Here is a 13,652-nt window from a genome sequence, read left to right on the forward strand (position 1 = left end):
AAGAAAACTTAACTTGGAAAAGCTCCACTGAGTAAAAAAAAAAAAAAAAGAAAGAAAGAAATGTTCCGTAGCAGTTAAAAGCTGTGTACGTGCACCCAGGATTGCTATCTAAAGTTAAAGAATAATTGTGATATGAGAGAAATTTTATCTAGGTCATATATTTAAATCATACTTCTAACTTAGTTAGGTAGAAGTGAGCAGAGTTGCTAACGTTGCTGCAGATAGTGGCCTGGCGACATAGATCCTATCCCACTACCTTTGTATATTTCTGCTCAGATATTTTAGCAAGTGGGTTAGAATTCTTGGGAACAATAAGGCGTTAGATTTTCTTCAAGTGACCATTTTTCACACTAGAAACTTCGATAGCTTGGGTTGGATCCCGCCAGAAAACTTGCCTATATTTTTTTTTCTTCAAAGCGCGGTTTCGACAAGGAAGAGCTTCTGCTCTTCCTGCGAGTGGGCTTTCCCCCCATTGAAAATTATGAATGCAGTCATATCTTAGCATTATACATATTTAGAATTGTAGAAATATAAGATAAGATGTAATTTTGGTCAGAAAAGATTTTTCGTTGTTACCTCAACTTTAAAACAAAAGCTTATTACTTTACTGTGCTTGGTGTTGACATTGCTGTAATTGAGACGACAGCGATACGCAGTACCGTGAATGTCATAGCAGTCGATATGTGTATATTTATTGATTATTAATTCTAAATTGAATGTCACTGCTGGAATCCTATATAAATATAATCAGAGGAATATTAGGTACAATGTAATATACAATATATTGTTGATTCATGATAATTATTGTAAAAAAAAAGTGAAAAACCAAGAACAAATGTGTATGTGGAGGTTGCGAGAGATCACCGCTAGAGTACTCTGGTGAGGTAAACAAAAGCACATGGACTGGTTCGGTAAGGAATGTTGTTTACAAAGAAAATGGATAGTGACGCCGGGGAAAACAATACGAAAACAAGTATTTAACATTTGAGTAACAAAGTGTATGATACACCGTATTAAAGCTTAGTATTTCCTCTATCCAGTGGTCAAACTCAATACAGATGACAAACAATAATAATCTAAGAATAAATGAAAGATTACATGAAAGTGTACTACCCAGACATTTTGGCGACAAAACCATTAGGGTCCGCGAAAAGGGTCTATAGAATTTTGGGTAGGTCAGGAGCGAGCCTTGCAAAATCATGTTCTTTTCTCTGAAAGAAAACTGTTTGACAGGGAAGGAGCGAGTTAGTTGGTGTTAAGACGCGATATACAGAGGTCATCCTCTGTGACAGTTAGTGCAAGACTCATCGTGACAATGGTCTGTTTTGTGAGATAGGCACATTTTAAATAGCCGAATTGCGACGTTACTCGAGATTGAGTTTTTTTTTTCTTTCTTTCGTCTCGATCTGAAATATCAACTCTAGTAAGTCTTTCTCAGAATTTAACGTCATCTCAGAACTTAACTGTGCTTTACGGGAAACACATGTAGCGAGACGAGATGTTTTTTTTTTTTTTTTTTAAAAAAAGGAGAGTTATAATATTTTTTTTTATAGATGCAGAGACTGAGTTTTGAATCTGCAGCTAGGACAATGAATAGTAGCATATAACTCTCGTATGTAGTTTGCCGTGTGATATATGTATACAATTCGAAAAGTAAAGTTTTAAGTGCGTCATATGTGGCCGATATAGTGAGAACTTTGGAACTGGATCGTAGAACCAGAACATTTTCAGAGACTTTGATGCAATTCAGATGATAATTATCCAGTAACACTGCATAAACCAGATGTCTTCAAATGGATCCAGAGATACTAAGAGAGAGACACCAGTGCAGCAGAGAAACAACCAGAGCAGCGCCCAGTAGCAGCAATTTATACCTTCTAGGAGGTTCCAGGATGCCGAGCGAACTTCAGTGAGAAGAGAAAGGACTGAAGGAAGAAGACAATGAAGAACGCGTCAAAACAATACGTGCACGAACTATGAACAGAAATATATAATGGCCAAATTTTCATAAAAAAATATTTTTTTTTATCGACCGGTCACTTCGATTTAATATGCGTGTGAATATAAAATATTTTTTTTTATATATGTGTGTGAATATCAGTGTTTAAAATCTGTATGATTTCTGTGGATGAGTGGAGTGTTTACTTTATCACCATTAAAATTTCAACATAATAACACGGAAGTCTTTCTTGTTCGGATTCCAGACATCAATTAAGGTATGTGCATAATTTCGCATATGTTTTTCTTTTACAGCATGGCAAGAACATGTACAGAGAAGGGTGTATGGTTGTAATCTGACCATTTCAATGAAGCATCTGAGTTGAAGTAAAGCCACTGATTACCTGAGTTAGAGTATTTTGTATATTTCAGATCACTTAATTTTTTTTTAAAGCTCTACCGAATATTTCTTTTATATCTTTAATATTTTAACTAATCACAAGTAATTCATATAATTCATTTACATAACTTCTGTTAATTACTTAATTTAAATACTTCTTGGGACTGTCCATTCAGGGCACTCCACCATTGTGGTGCAAATATTTAAGTATTTTAGTTTCAAATTCTGGCTATGCCCTACACGTTCACTTTAGCTCACCACAGTGTGTTGTGTGTTGTGAGACATAGGTTTTCTTGATTGTGAACGTGTTGTTATATATATTTCAGACAGAATAGTATGGAATGTCAAGTTGAGAAAAGTGATTATTTTCGTCACATTTTACTCTTCGAGTTTAACCGAGGATCCATTACAGCAGAGGCTGCGAGAATAATTTGTGCAGTGTACGGGAATGAAGCAAATACTGAAAGAACAGCACAGAAAAACTTCGCGTGACCAATGGCTAACAGATTTCTTCCAGTCAAAACCAAAACAGTTCTACAGGCGAGGCATTGAACTGCTACCTAAACGTTGGCAGAAAGTCATAGATAGTGGAGGAGAACACATCACTGAGTGATTGTGAGTTAATGTGAGTGACAGTAAAATGTATGTAATGTGTTGTTGCAGAACAGCAGAATAAAATATAAAATATAAGAACTGCACGAACTTATGCATCGATCCAATATATTTTGACATGTATTTCGAAGAACGGAATCTGCTTCTAAAGTCCATGGAGGTATAATGCTCCACATTTCCTCCCACTGCGGTCCGCCAGGGTAATGAATGTTTATTTATTGTTGAAATTAGGATCTATATTGGGATCAGGGTAGCGCGTGTCAGGTTAGCTAAAACAACACATATTATGACGTAGTAAACACTACTAAAGACAGTAAAGAGAATCACGCAAAGTGCAGTTTTTCCAGGTAGATATCAACTGCTGGCGGATGTTTGCAGTCATCTATCATCGTGATATGTATCTTCTAGCGTTCCACAGTTATACGCATTTGTTTTAGTAGTAGAAAATGGCATACACATAGCAATCGTTAACCGTGAAGATGTTAACAGATTGACTCCATTAACGAACACAGTCGAAGTAATCGCTCTAGCTATCTATTCCGGAAAACAATTCAAAAATTGGTTTTGAAGTGCTATCATGTAGAGTAATAGATATACGAACGTCCCACTTCCTTGATCCTAATAACACATCATGTGAATTATTATGTTTGAGCAATAGAAAGAAACGTCCCACGGTTTCTCGGCTAGGCTAAAGGAAATGGTGATGAGAAATGGTGGAATGAAGAAAGTGGGAGGAAACGTGAGAGCTCCGAGAAAATCCACACATATGGGTTTTGTGTCCACCACAAAATTCACTTGGCGCGAGCTGGGATCGAATCAGGGATCCCGTGCACCATAGGTCAACGCTCAACCACTGAGCCACCGCGGCTCCTGTTTGTGCGATAGAGTTGGTTACATTGTCGTTTTATCTTGACAACAGTGCATTTTGTCCGCAGTTGAAACACAGGTTTATTGTATGTCCATAATGTAACTGACTTTCGCGCTTCTATGTATATGTATAAACCTAAACTGAGGTGATACATAAACATTTCCATTGAAAAAATAGAACCGCAACGACAGTACCATGTTTGACGATAGAGAAAGCAGCGAAAGAAAGACGAGAAACAGATAGGAAAAGAAGAAGAAAGATGAAAGTCTTTTTATGAAGAAGGAAGGATTGAAGGTCGATATATTGATCTTTTTTGATAAGTAAGCCAGCTACCCGTGGCATTAAATAGTGAAGAAAGGAGAATTACAGTGATCCTCAAATTTTCGCTAGTTCTTTCTTAGTAATCCTCCATTAAAGAAAGGGATTTATTGATTTATGAGATTCGTTGTTATTATTAAAAATTACAAACTTCGAAACGATATATATAAACAGAATACTCATATATTCATTATATGACATTAGGAAACTAAAATAGCGATATATTTATCTACATAAATAAAACTGAAAATAATCTTGTTTGTGAGCACGGAAGAATGACTGAACAATTGAAATTATTGTTGAGTGTAGTTAGGGCCAACCACGAACCGGACTTTTGTCATATTACTTTAAGAATGCGTATCCTTAAGTTCGTGGGGAGATGGAGCACAAAATTTATGTCAGAAACAGAGTATTCCGGAAGTGCCAGAATTTAGGGAGATTAAACACGGTATGTAAACTCATTGAAACTAATTGGGCACAAATGCCATCGTTTTAAAAATTCCTCTTTTAAAAGGGAAGGGTATAGTTTCTAGTTTCCACATTTGATGTTCTATCTCTCACCATCACGAAGAAACAGCTGAAGCGTTTGAAATGAATTTCTCAATATAGCACGTGGATAGAGCCCAGTTTTTATCATGTCACTCTCGTTAAAATGCTCGTCCTAAGGGAAGAGAAAAGGTAGATTTTCTTTCAAATATTTTCAGTAAACCTGTTCCTTACTGTGCAAAGAATGAGATATCATTTAATGTACTTATATAATTAGGAAAGAAAATGTTGAAGTTAGCATAGATTGAGACTTCCTCTTGCACAGTTTGAAGCAACAAAATTTACCTGGTCTCTCCGTTTTAATCATTCAATAACCTCTAACAAGGAGAAGGCACACTTTGGTAAGTGATCTTCGGGGCCATTTTTTTCGAGGTGGTAGTGTACATTTAAAGAGTTAATATTACAAACTGGGAGAGCGCAACAAAAATGACGGAGAAAAACCGTCTTAAAGTTTTCTACTCGACGCATATATCGTACGACGCGCAAACTTATCAAGTGACGGCGTGGCAGAGTGAGAAGAATCAGCGACTCAAGTGTAAAGGGTCCCGGGTTCGATTCTCGTTCGAATCAAACTTTTTTCTTGTTTTTTACTTCAACCAATAAAGTAGGCATTTGTAACTATAAGTAAAATATTAATTTACTATGTGTTTATAATGAATAAAACAATAGAAATTTCCAAATCACTTGTAAATTCTTTTAATGTTCCATGTTAACTAGGAACAAAATTTAATCTCTTCCGTAAATATTATTGTTACTGTAGTCGTTGTGTAAAAAATATTATTGAAGCTTTCTGTCTACATCTGTTGAAAGTGTGAGAATTACAAGGGGAATGAGGGGGAAATTGCTTTGGTTATAGCAACATCCAGTATTAGCAAAGGGGATTTCCCCCCTCAGCTCCTTTGTAAATCGCACACTGTCAACAGATAAAGACACGAAGCGTCAAGAACATTTATTACACAACGACTGTCGTCAAGGGCGCCGATCATGGGGGGCCGGGGCCCCGTATCCCCAAGCTCATACGGGCCCTTGACAGTGATATCAGTATATTTACGGAATAGATTAAATTTTCTTGCTAGTTAACATGGAACATTGAAAGATTTTACAAGTGATTTTAAAATTTCTATTGTTTTATTCAGTATAAACATATGGTGAATTAATATTTTATTTATAGTTACAAATGGTTACTTTATTAATTGAAGCAAAAAACAAAACAAGGATTGACTCGAACGGAAAGCGAACCCGGGACCCTTTGCATATAAGTTGCGCACTTTACTCACTCTGTCACGCCGTCACTTGATAAATTTACGCGTCGAACACTATATGTGGCGAGTAGAAAACTTTTGAAGAAGGTTTTTCTCCCTTATTTTTGTCCATTGCGCTCTCCCAGTTTGTAATACTAAGTCTTTAAATGTGTACTATCTCCTCGCAAAAAATGGCCCCGAAGTTCACTTACCAAAGTCTGCCTTCTTGTAAGATTACCGGCAAGTCGATAAATGAGGATAAAACGCAGACTTGGTGTTCAAGGAACAGATAGGTGATCAATGGTTGGAGAACTTAATAATCGTAAGAGTCAACATCGGCCGTCTTAGGTACTTTTAAAGATGGGGTGAATTCACCTCCTTGTTCCAGACTGATTTCAGCTTCAAACGTAAATAAAGCCTCATTGAGTAGCCTCGAAGCTTGTCCTTGACTTATTGGGTAATTTTTTAAAGAGAACATATTGTAAAATAATAATAACCATAAGAAGAAAGAGAAAAGGAAAGAGAGAGAGAGAGAGAGAGAGAGAGAGATCTGATTAAAATCATCCCTTGCTCCTAGCTGATGTTCAACATCAAACAGTAGAGAATAATTTAGTTGGTTGGTTCGTTGAGTTGGAGTTTAGCGATCCTTTAAGCATTGAGACTGTATGAGATGTAGACTTACAGTTTAAAATAGAATCTGACACACCTTAATGCATTCACACTTCAAGGCTCTGCCACCAGGAATCGAAGCCGAAAGCCTCGCCGCTAGTCAGTAGACCAACAGGGAGGGAAGTAGGGATAATTGTTTAAATTTCAAGGAAATATATAGTGTCGGGAAACTTTACTAAATTTTACGGTTTGTTTATATGTAAATATTAGTAAATAAATGTAATGATGTTTGTTCGCTAACTCCTGGTAGACCGCTGCGCCGATTTTGATGATTTTTGGTACTTGAGTGGACCGTAGCCTAACTTAAGTTTCAAGCGCATTTTCGGCAAAGGAGGCGACATTGATGAAAATTGGTAAACGACCGCTATTAGTATCCAACCCGTAGTTTTTGGTGTCGCAGAGATGAATACTGACACTTCCCATGCTGTTTACTTAAAAATTCATCTCCATGCGCACCCTAAGGGAGGAAGGGCTCAAATACCCTTCATAAACCTATTCTTCCATGCGAAGAACTGGCGTTTCAGCTGGTATATATGCATATAATAGATTATAATGAATGTACTCTCTTATTCGCTACCGGTTTCAACCTCAAACAATATATGCTTATTTCCGAAATCTTGAAGAAAGTATACACGATCTTTTATTAATATTATCAGTAGTTAAATTCTATATACTATAATTATTTCTGGTAAGACATACGTGACAAATGCGTGTCGTGTCAAGTGGTAGGGGCTATCTTAGGCTTGCTTCAACCAGATTTTTTTTAATTGTTACTTTATTTATTTATTTATTTTTGAAATTTTAGGTAACAAGCATTTGACATTTCATGCAGCAAGTATAATCAAAACAATCAACAGTGATACGTCGATATTTACTGTTATAGCACCCATTTTGCATTAGATCTAAAACAGTTTCCTTCGATATTCATTAATAATTTGGAGTGTTGTTATAAATATTCCAATAATAAGTAGTGTCATTTTGATGAAATACAACTAAAGTACATACGGGTTTAGTATCCCAGTCAAGTAACGATGGGATGTCCGCCGTAGCCGTGTAAGAGTTAACTAAGCGGAACTTAACCAATCAGTTTCACTGCGTTCGCTTAATGAGCGTCTTGTCTACTTCGGTATCAACAGGATGGATTCATTACGTAATGGAAGCACGGTGAGCGGGACGGAGAGAGAAAAGATTAACATGTTTTTCCTTTTACGGAATTTTGTGCCAATGTTCGGTGTGTCCATTGTTATTTTTTTTTTCTTTTTAGCTCAATTTCACCAGCCACAGGACGGTGTCAGCCGTAAAATGATGTTGGTGGCGGAGAACTTTCAGCCCAACGACACGTCGTTATGTCAATCAAGGAGGACAAGCAAAGGGCGAAGGGGATTTGCTCTTACCTTTCCGAGATCTTTCTCCTGGATTATATAGCTCGTGATAAAGTAGCCAGGAAGCTTGGTTCAATAAAACTTCCAGCTAAAAATGCTCACAAAAAAGTACTTTCCCCCTTATCTCCATCTCTTACGGGTTATTGCTTGTGGTATATGTGTACAAGATGGAGAAGTTGATGGCTTGTGTCCGGTGCTTGTGCGGTCAAGTGCGTTTAGAAGCAACTATTTCCTACTTGCAAGTGCTCAAACAGCTCCTATTCGTCAGTAAATATAGCTTTCTGTTTCCTAGAATTCTTTACTCAGTTCTCGTAAAAAGCCTTTCAAGGTACCTATAAGTGAACATAGTGGTTTTAGCATTGTGAGTCTTCAGTTTTAATGTGTCTGCTAATTGCATTATAAAGAAGTAACTGCAAATGTTGACTATCCATACTTCTATGTCACTTTCTCAGTTTTAACTCTTCTAATATTCAACATTGGATCCATAAATTCGATATCACACTTTCACCTATTACAAATACAGTAGTATATATTGACGTACTCAACTTCAATACTAGTTTATATTTATTAATTTAAGACAAATTATAATTAATTATCCAACTGATTTTACTATATATTAACTATACTTTTGCATCATAGGCATAAGTAAAGACGTTAAGATATGCTCCCAAACTCGAAAATACACAACTTTTTTGTTGAACATTGTTTTTTTTAAATAGTTATCGAAAAAAAAGGTATAATTTTAAGCAACTCTTATAGTATTTTCACTATTTTTGAAACGAAATCTTATTCTGTATTTTTCTTTTAAATGTTATATTTGAGAAATAAAACATTAAATGAGCAGGTTATTTTATCGTTTTGTTAACATATTTAAATAGACTCATATTATACAGGATAAACCAAAATTCTCAAATTAATGAATAAATTACAGATATGTAATCTTTTATTGTCAAAACTTAACTTCAGAATTGTTTCCATTCTACAGAATGCAGAACAATCATGCTGAGAAAATGGTGCGCTCACGCAGAGTCCTTGATTCTCACCTTGACAATATAGAAAAATAGTAGGTTCCATAGTTTTAGATTTCAGATATCTCTGTGAGTCGAATTTGAGTCAAGTAATAGGGGAGTCTGTTCTACTCCTCCTCTACCATCAGTTCAGAGCTGGGGGGAAATACTGTCATTCGGTTAATGACACGTGTTAACTTGACTGTGTACTATTACAAATTAGTGATAGTCCCAGAATCACATGCTTTTGTATTATAAATAGAATTGTCGTCCCGTTTTAATATATATATATATATATATATATATATATATATATATATATATATACAGATGGTGATCAGAAAAATGGAAACACCTGAACGAAATTCGCCTTCAGAACAGCCTTGATGCGACGTGGGATGGAGGCATAGAGGTCGTGAATGGTAGCAAGTGAAATTTTACACCATTCCTCTTGCAGGGCATCGGCCAGTTCTGTGAGAGAAGATGGAGGTGGAAATCGTCGCCGGAGTCGTGTTTACAAGACAGACCACAGATGTTCAATTATGTTGAGGTCTGGGGATTGGGCGGGCCAGGGGAGGTGTTGAACTTCTTCCCGATGTTCCTCAAACCACGCTGCAACAACGCCAGCTGTGTGAATGGGTGTATTATCATCCTGGAAGATGGCGTCATTGTCCGGAAACAACATCCGGACCATAGGATGCAAGTGGTCTCCTAAAATTGCGACATAATCGTTGGCAGTGATTCGTCCGCTAAGTGTGAGCACAGGACCCATTGAAAACCATGATATGGCGGCCCACAGCATCACCGAGCCGCCGCCATGTTTCACAGTTGGGCGGAGAAACTGCAGATCATAAGCTTCTTTGGGCGTTCTCCACACATAAACGCGATCCGTGGTTGGGAATAGGGTGAAGGATGACTCATTCGACCATATCACACGTTTCCAGTCCTCAACGGTCCAAGTTGCGTGGTCGCGGCACCATTTGCGACGTGCGAAAGCGTTATGGTCCCTGATGAGCGGTTTGGCCCGTGCAACACGACCCCGTAAGTTCATGTCATGTAATTCGCGGCGGACTGTGATTGTCGAAACAGGGTGGGAGAGGTGCTGATTGAGCTCCTCCGTCACTTGCTCCGCAGTGGCACGACGGTTCTGCGTGACAATGCGCTTTAATACCCGGCGTGACATGTCACTCATGATTTTCTTCCGCCCACTGTTCCGCTTCCCCAATGTGGTTTTCCCGTGTGTTGTGTAGGCCGTCATCACCTTCGACACTGTCCCACGCGACACACCTAACACAGTAGCCACTGCCGTCACACTCACTCCACATAACCGTGCACCAACAATTTGCCCTTTTTGAAAATCTGAGAGGTCTCCCATTTTACACTACCTCCGTCTGCTGCAGCCACTGGACACTGCAGCTCCACTGCGCCTGACGTAGTATGGAGACCGACCTAACACACCACCACCAGCGGTTCTGCGCTGCGGGCGCCACGACACCACTGCCAACCCATACATCTGACGTGTTGCCAACTACAGGTGTTTCCATTTTTCTGATCACCATCTGTATATATATTGACTACAGTGCGTCAGTACCTGAACTACTAAATGTGTGTGCCGTCATCTCTCTCACCGAACTCTATTAATAAGCATTAAGTTGTAGAATGACGTTCAAAGAATATATTTAATATATGGCATCCTTTATTATCGACTGATTTAAGTTTATTTTTATTCTTTTTAGATATAAATAGTAGTATTTTAAAATTAATTAATTTTTCTGTTCTTTTCTTACAGCAATCTCAAAGGAAGAAAATGAAGATTCGTCGCGAACGACGAAGCTCCCATACAATGGTTACTCGGATGAGTTCCTCGATCGACTAGAGCCGAATGGAAATATCCCAACGGACAAGGAACTCCATCTCGGTAAGTTATCACGCTTAAAATAATCATTATTAACCATTCTCCTCATTGTTAACCTATTACATGATTTTCACGTGTCTCAATTATATGAACATGTAGAGATGTTCGCGTTTATGTGTATATATAACCATATTGACGATCATATATGTAAGTATATATTGTTTTGACGATTGTTTCACCGAATTGCACAGAATAACACCAAAAAAGGTTTTGCATAACATTCATATCCTGCATATCTTAATACAGTTGACGTACGAAGCGCATACTTTACAATCGTTTACAGAAAAGAAAGTAGTATTTTTCGTTTCAGGCTGTACATGTATCTTCGCTAAATTGTACAACTTTTAGAAAGATCGAAGTTAATTCATATACGAAGTTTTCTTAATACGTAACTACTTTATCTCATACAGAGTGTTTCAAAACAGCACCGACAACGCGTGGGAGGTGATTCCTGACACCAAGATAAGAAAAAAGTTTGTACCATCCTGGGTACACAAATGTTTCCTTTTAGAGTATAGCCAGCCGAAAACATAAAAAAATAAACTTTAAAGGTCAATAGCTCCAAAACTATGGGACCTACTACAGTCGGGTCAAGACTTCGCCTAGGAACTAATATGTTCCCTATCCAAATACCCAAGTTTCAGAATCCTGCGGTACTTTCGCAATAATTTTTATAGAGGTAGTTCTAGAGTACTTCAAATTACATTACCGGTAGCCAAACTCTCTCTATAAAAATTGCTTCGTGAGTACCTTAGGATTCTGACAAATGTATATTTGGATAGCGCACATATTAGTTCCTAAGTGAAGTCTTGACCTGACTGCGGTAGATCCCATAGTTTTGCAGCTATGGACCTTTAAAGTTCAATTTTTTCATGTTTTCGGCAGCCTATAAGTCCGAAAGGAAGCATTTATGCACCCAGGATAGTCTATACTTTTTTCTTATCTTGGTGTCAGGAATTACCTCCCAAACGTAGTCGGTGTTGTTTTGAAACACCTTGTAGATGTATACTGTATAGCAGTATCTTTTTTTTTTTTTCTATTCTAAAGATAAGATGATGTATATTATGCGCATTTAGTTGGGTGGAAAAACATTGGTTTGAGTTAAAGTGGTGCATTTACTTTTTAGCAATTAAAAAAAAACGAAAGAGAAAAGAAGCAGTATAGACCTACTTCCTCTGCAGGTATTATACGAATTAGTTACCTATCGTTGTATACTTCATTAAACATCATCTTTTCTCTATGCGTAGTTTATTTGGCTTTTCAAATTGGATCGGAACCTATATGATCAGACTTCATATTTTGATCTCTTTCCGTGGCCAAATTATTTGAATTCCGTGCTGAATTGATTTAATAAAAACCCATGTACAGAAATCAATTAAGACCGTAAGTAGTAGTAAATTTCAACCACTTCAGGTTTCAGTAGTGTGTTACGGGTTGTGATTGTATGTACTTTTGAGATTCTGAATCGATTGCGGAAAACTGCTTGTCGCTATCTAATACCACTTTTGTGGGGTTAAATGTTGACACAGGAAATGTTTAATTTGAACCACTTCCCGTTTGAATAGAGCATTGGTTCTCAAACTTGTTGTTACCGTGACCCACATTAAATAATAAAAAGTATATTGTGGTCTACCTACTTTTATTCAAATACACATTGACGTATTCTACGTAATGGTGATATATTTCAAAGCAATTAAATTTTGTAAATGATATCTCTAATTCCAGTTCCTTCAATTTATTTGGGGATGTTGCGAAAACCTCGAGTGACCACGAGTGTTACAAAGTAGATCTCGATGCTTAAACTTTAATAAATCAAAATTTAGTTAGTTTCTTTTATGTCTATCGTAAATATCTCAATTTCAAACTAAATTGTGATTTAAATTTATGAATACACAGGCCTCGTCGGTAAAAGAATATCAGAAGGTGACGATCGAGTAAGTGTAAAGTAAATTTCTTTCTCAGTAACTGTATCATTTAAAATTGAACGCTTGCGCAAAGAGAGTTAAAGTTTTTTCCATAGAAAGGCACAGAGCTAACACTACTCCCGACGCAATACCCTACCCCGTGACCACTAGCGTGCGCAGGACATTGGGAATGTGGGTGCCAGATCTAAAGTACCACCATACGGAATGTCGCCCTCCCCCCTTTCCCCTAAGAAAAGATAGCGTCATTGTACCCCTCGCTGCGTTGGCGACGCATGACACACACACAGATGGGAAACAATTTACACGTAACCTCTTCTCAGTTTGTAATAATTGTACATAAGAAAAGTTTGTTTAATGGGGGTACCAAGGCACCCATGGCACCCACGTTGCGCACGCCTATGCCCGTGACAAATTTTCACTGACCCACTATCTTCCCCTTCTAACGCAGCATCTCTACTAACTGTATAACAGGGCAGGGCTTTGAGTAATAACTTACTCTTCAGCTCGTTAACAAACGCTTGCAATTTTTATTTTCTCAGTAATACTTCACAACCAGGGCCGGATTTAGGGGAGGTGCACCGGTGCATGTGCACCCCTTCGTTGCAAATATGCACTATCTAAAATGAGAAGCTAGTAGTGAAAGTAACAACACTTTCCGAAACTTTCTGCCATCATGTTTCCGTTTGGGGCTTAAAAGAAAAAGGAGTTTTGCAAAAGTAATAGTTTAAATCAATTTTCTGAAGGTTCAAGGAAAAGGATTCAGCAAGCAAAGCAATGTAACATTTGTCAAGTAGGGAAGAAAACAGAAGCCAGGAGGAAAGAAGAACATTT

General features: G+C 37.5%; 1 protein-coding gene across 2 annotated transcripts in view; it reads left to right on the plus strand.

Moving 5' to 3' along the window:
* The window catches only part of Eip63E (cyclin dependent kinase Eip63E), a 943,842-nt gene that overhangs the window by 606,673 nt on the left and 323,517 nt on the right, over positions 1-13,652 (plus strand). For both annotated transcript variants that reach the window (XM_081746810.1, XM_081746811.1), the window contains exon 3: positions 10,771-10,899. In XM_081746810.1, the coding sequence (XP_081602936.1) occupies positions 10,771-10,899 (129 nt within the window). The remainder of the gene's footprint in view (positions 1-10,770; positions 10,900-13,652) is intronic.

The sequence above is a fragment of the Thermobia domestica genome, chromosome 18, assembly GCF_964235325.1.
Source record: "Thermobia domestica chromosome 18, izTheDome1.hap1.1, whole genome shotgun sequence".
NCBI classification, from domain to species: domain Eukaryota; kingdom Metazoa; phylum Arthropoda; class Insecta; order Zygentoma; family Lepismatidae; genus Thermobia; species Thermobia domestica.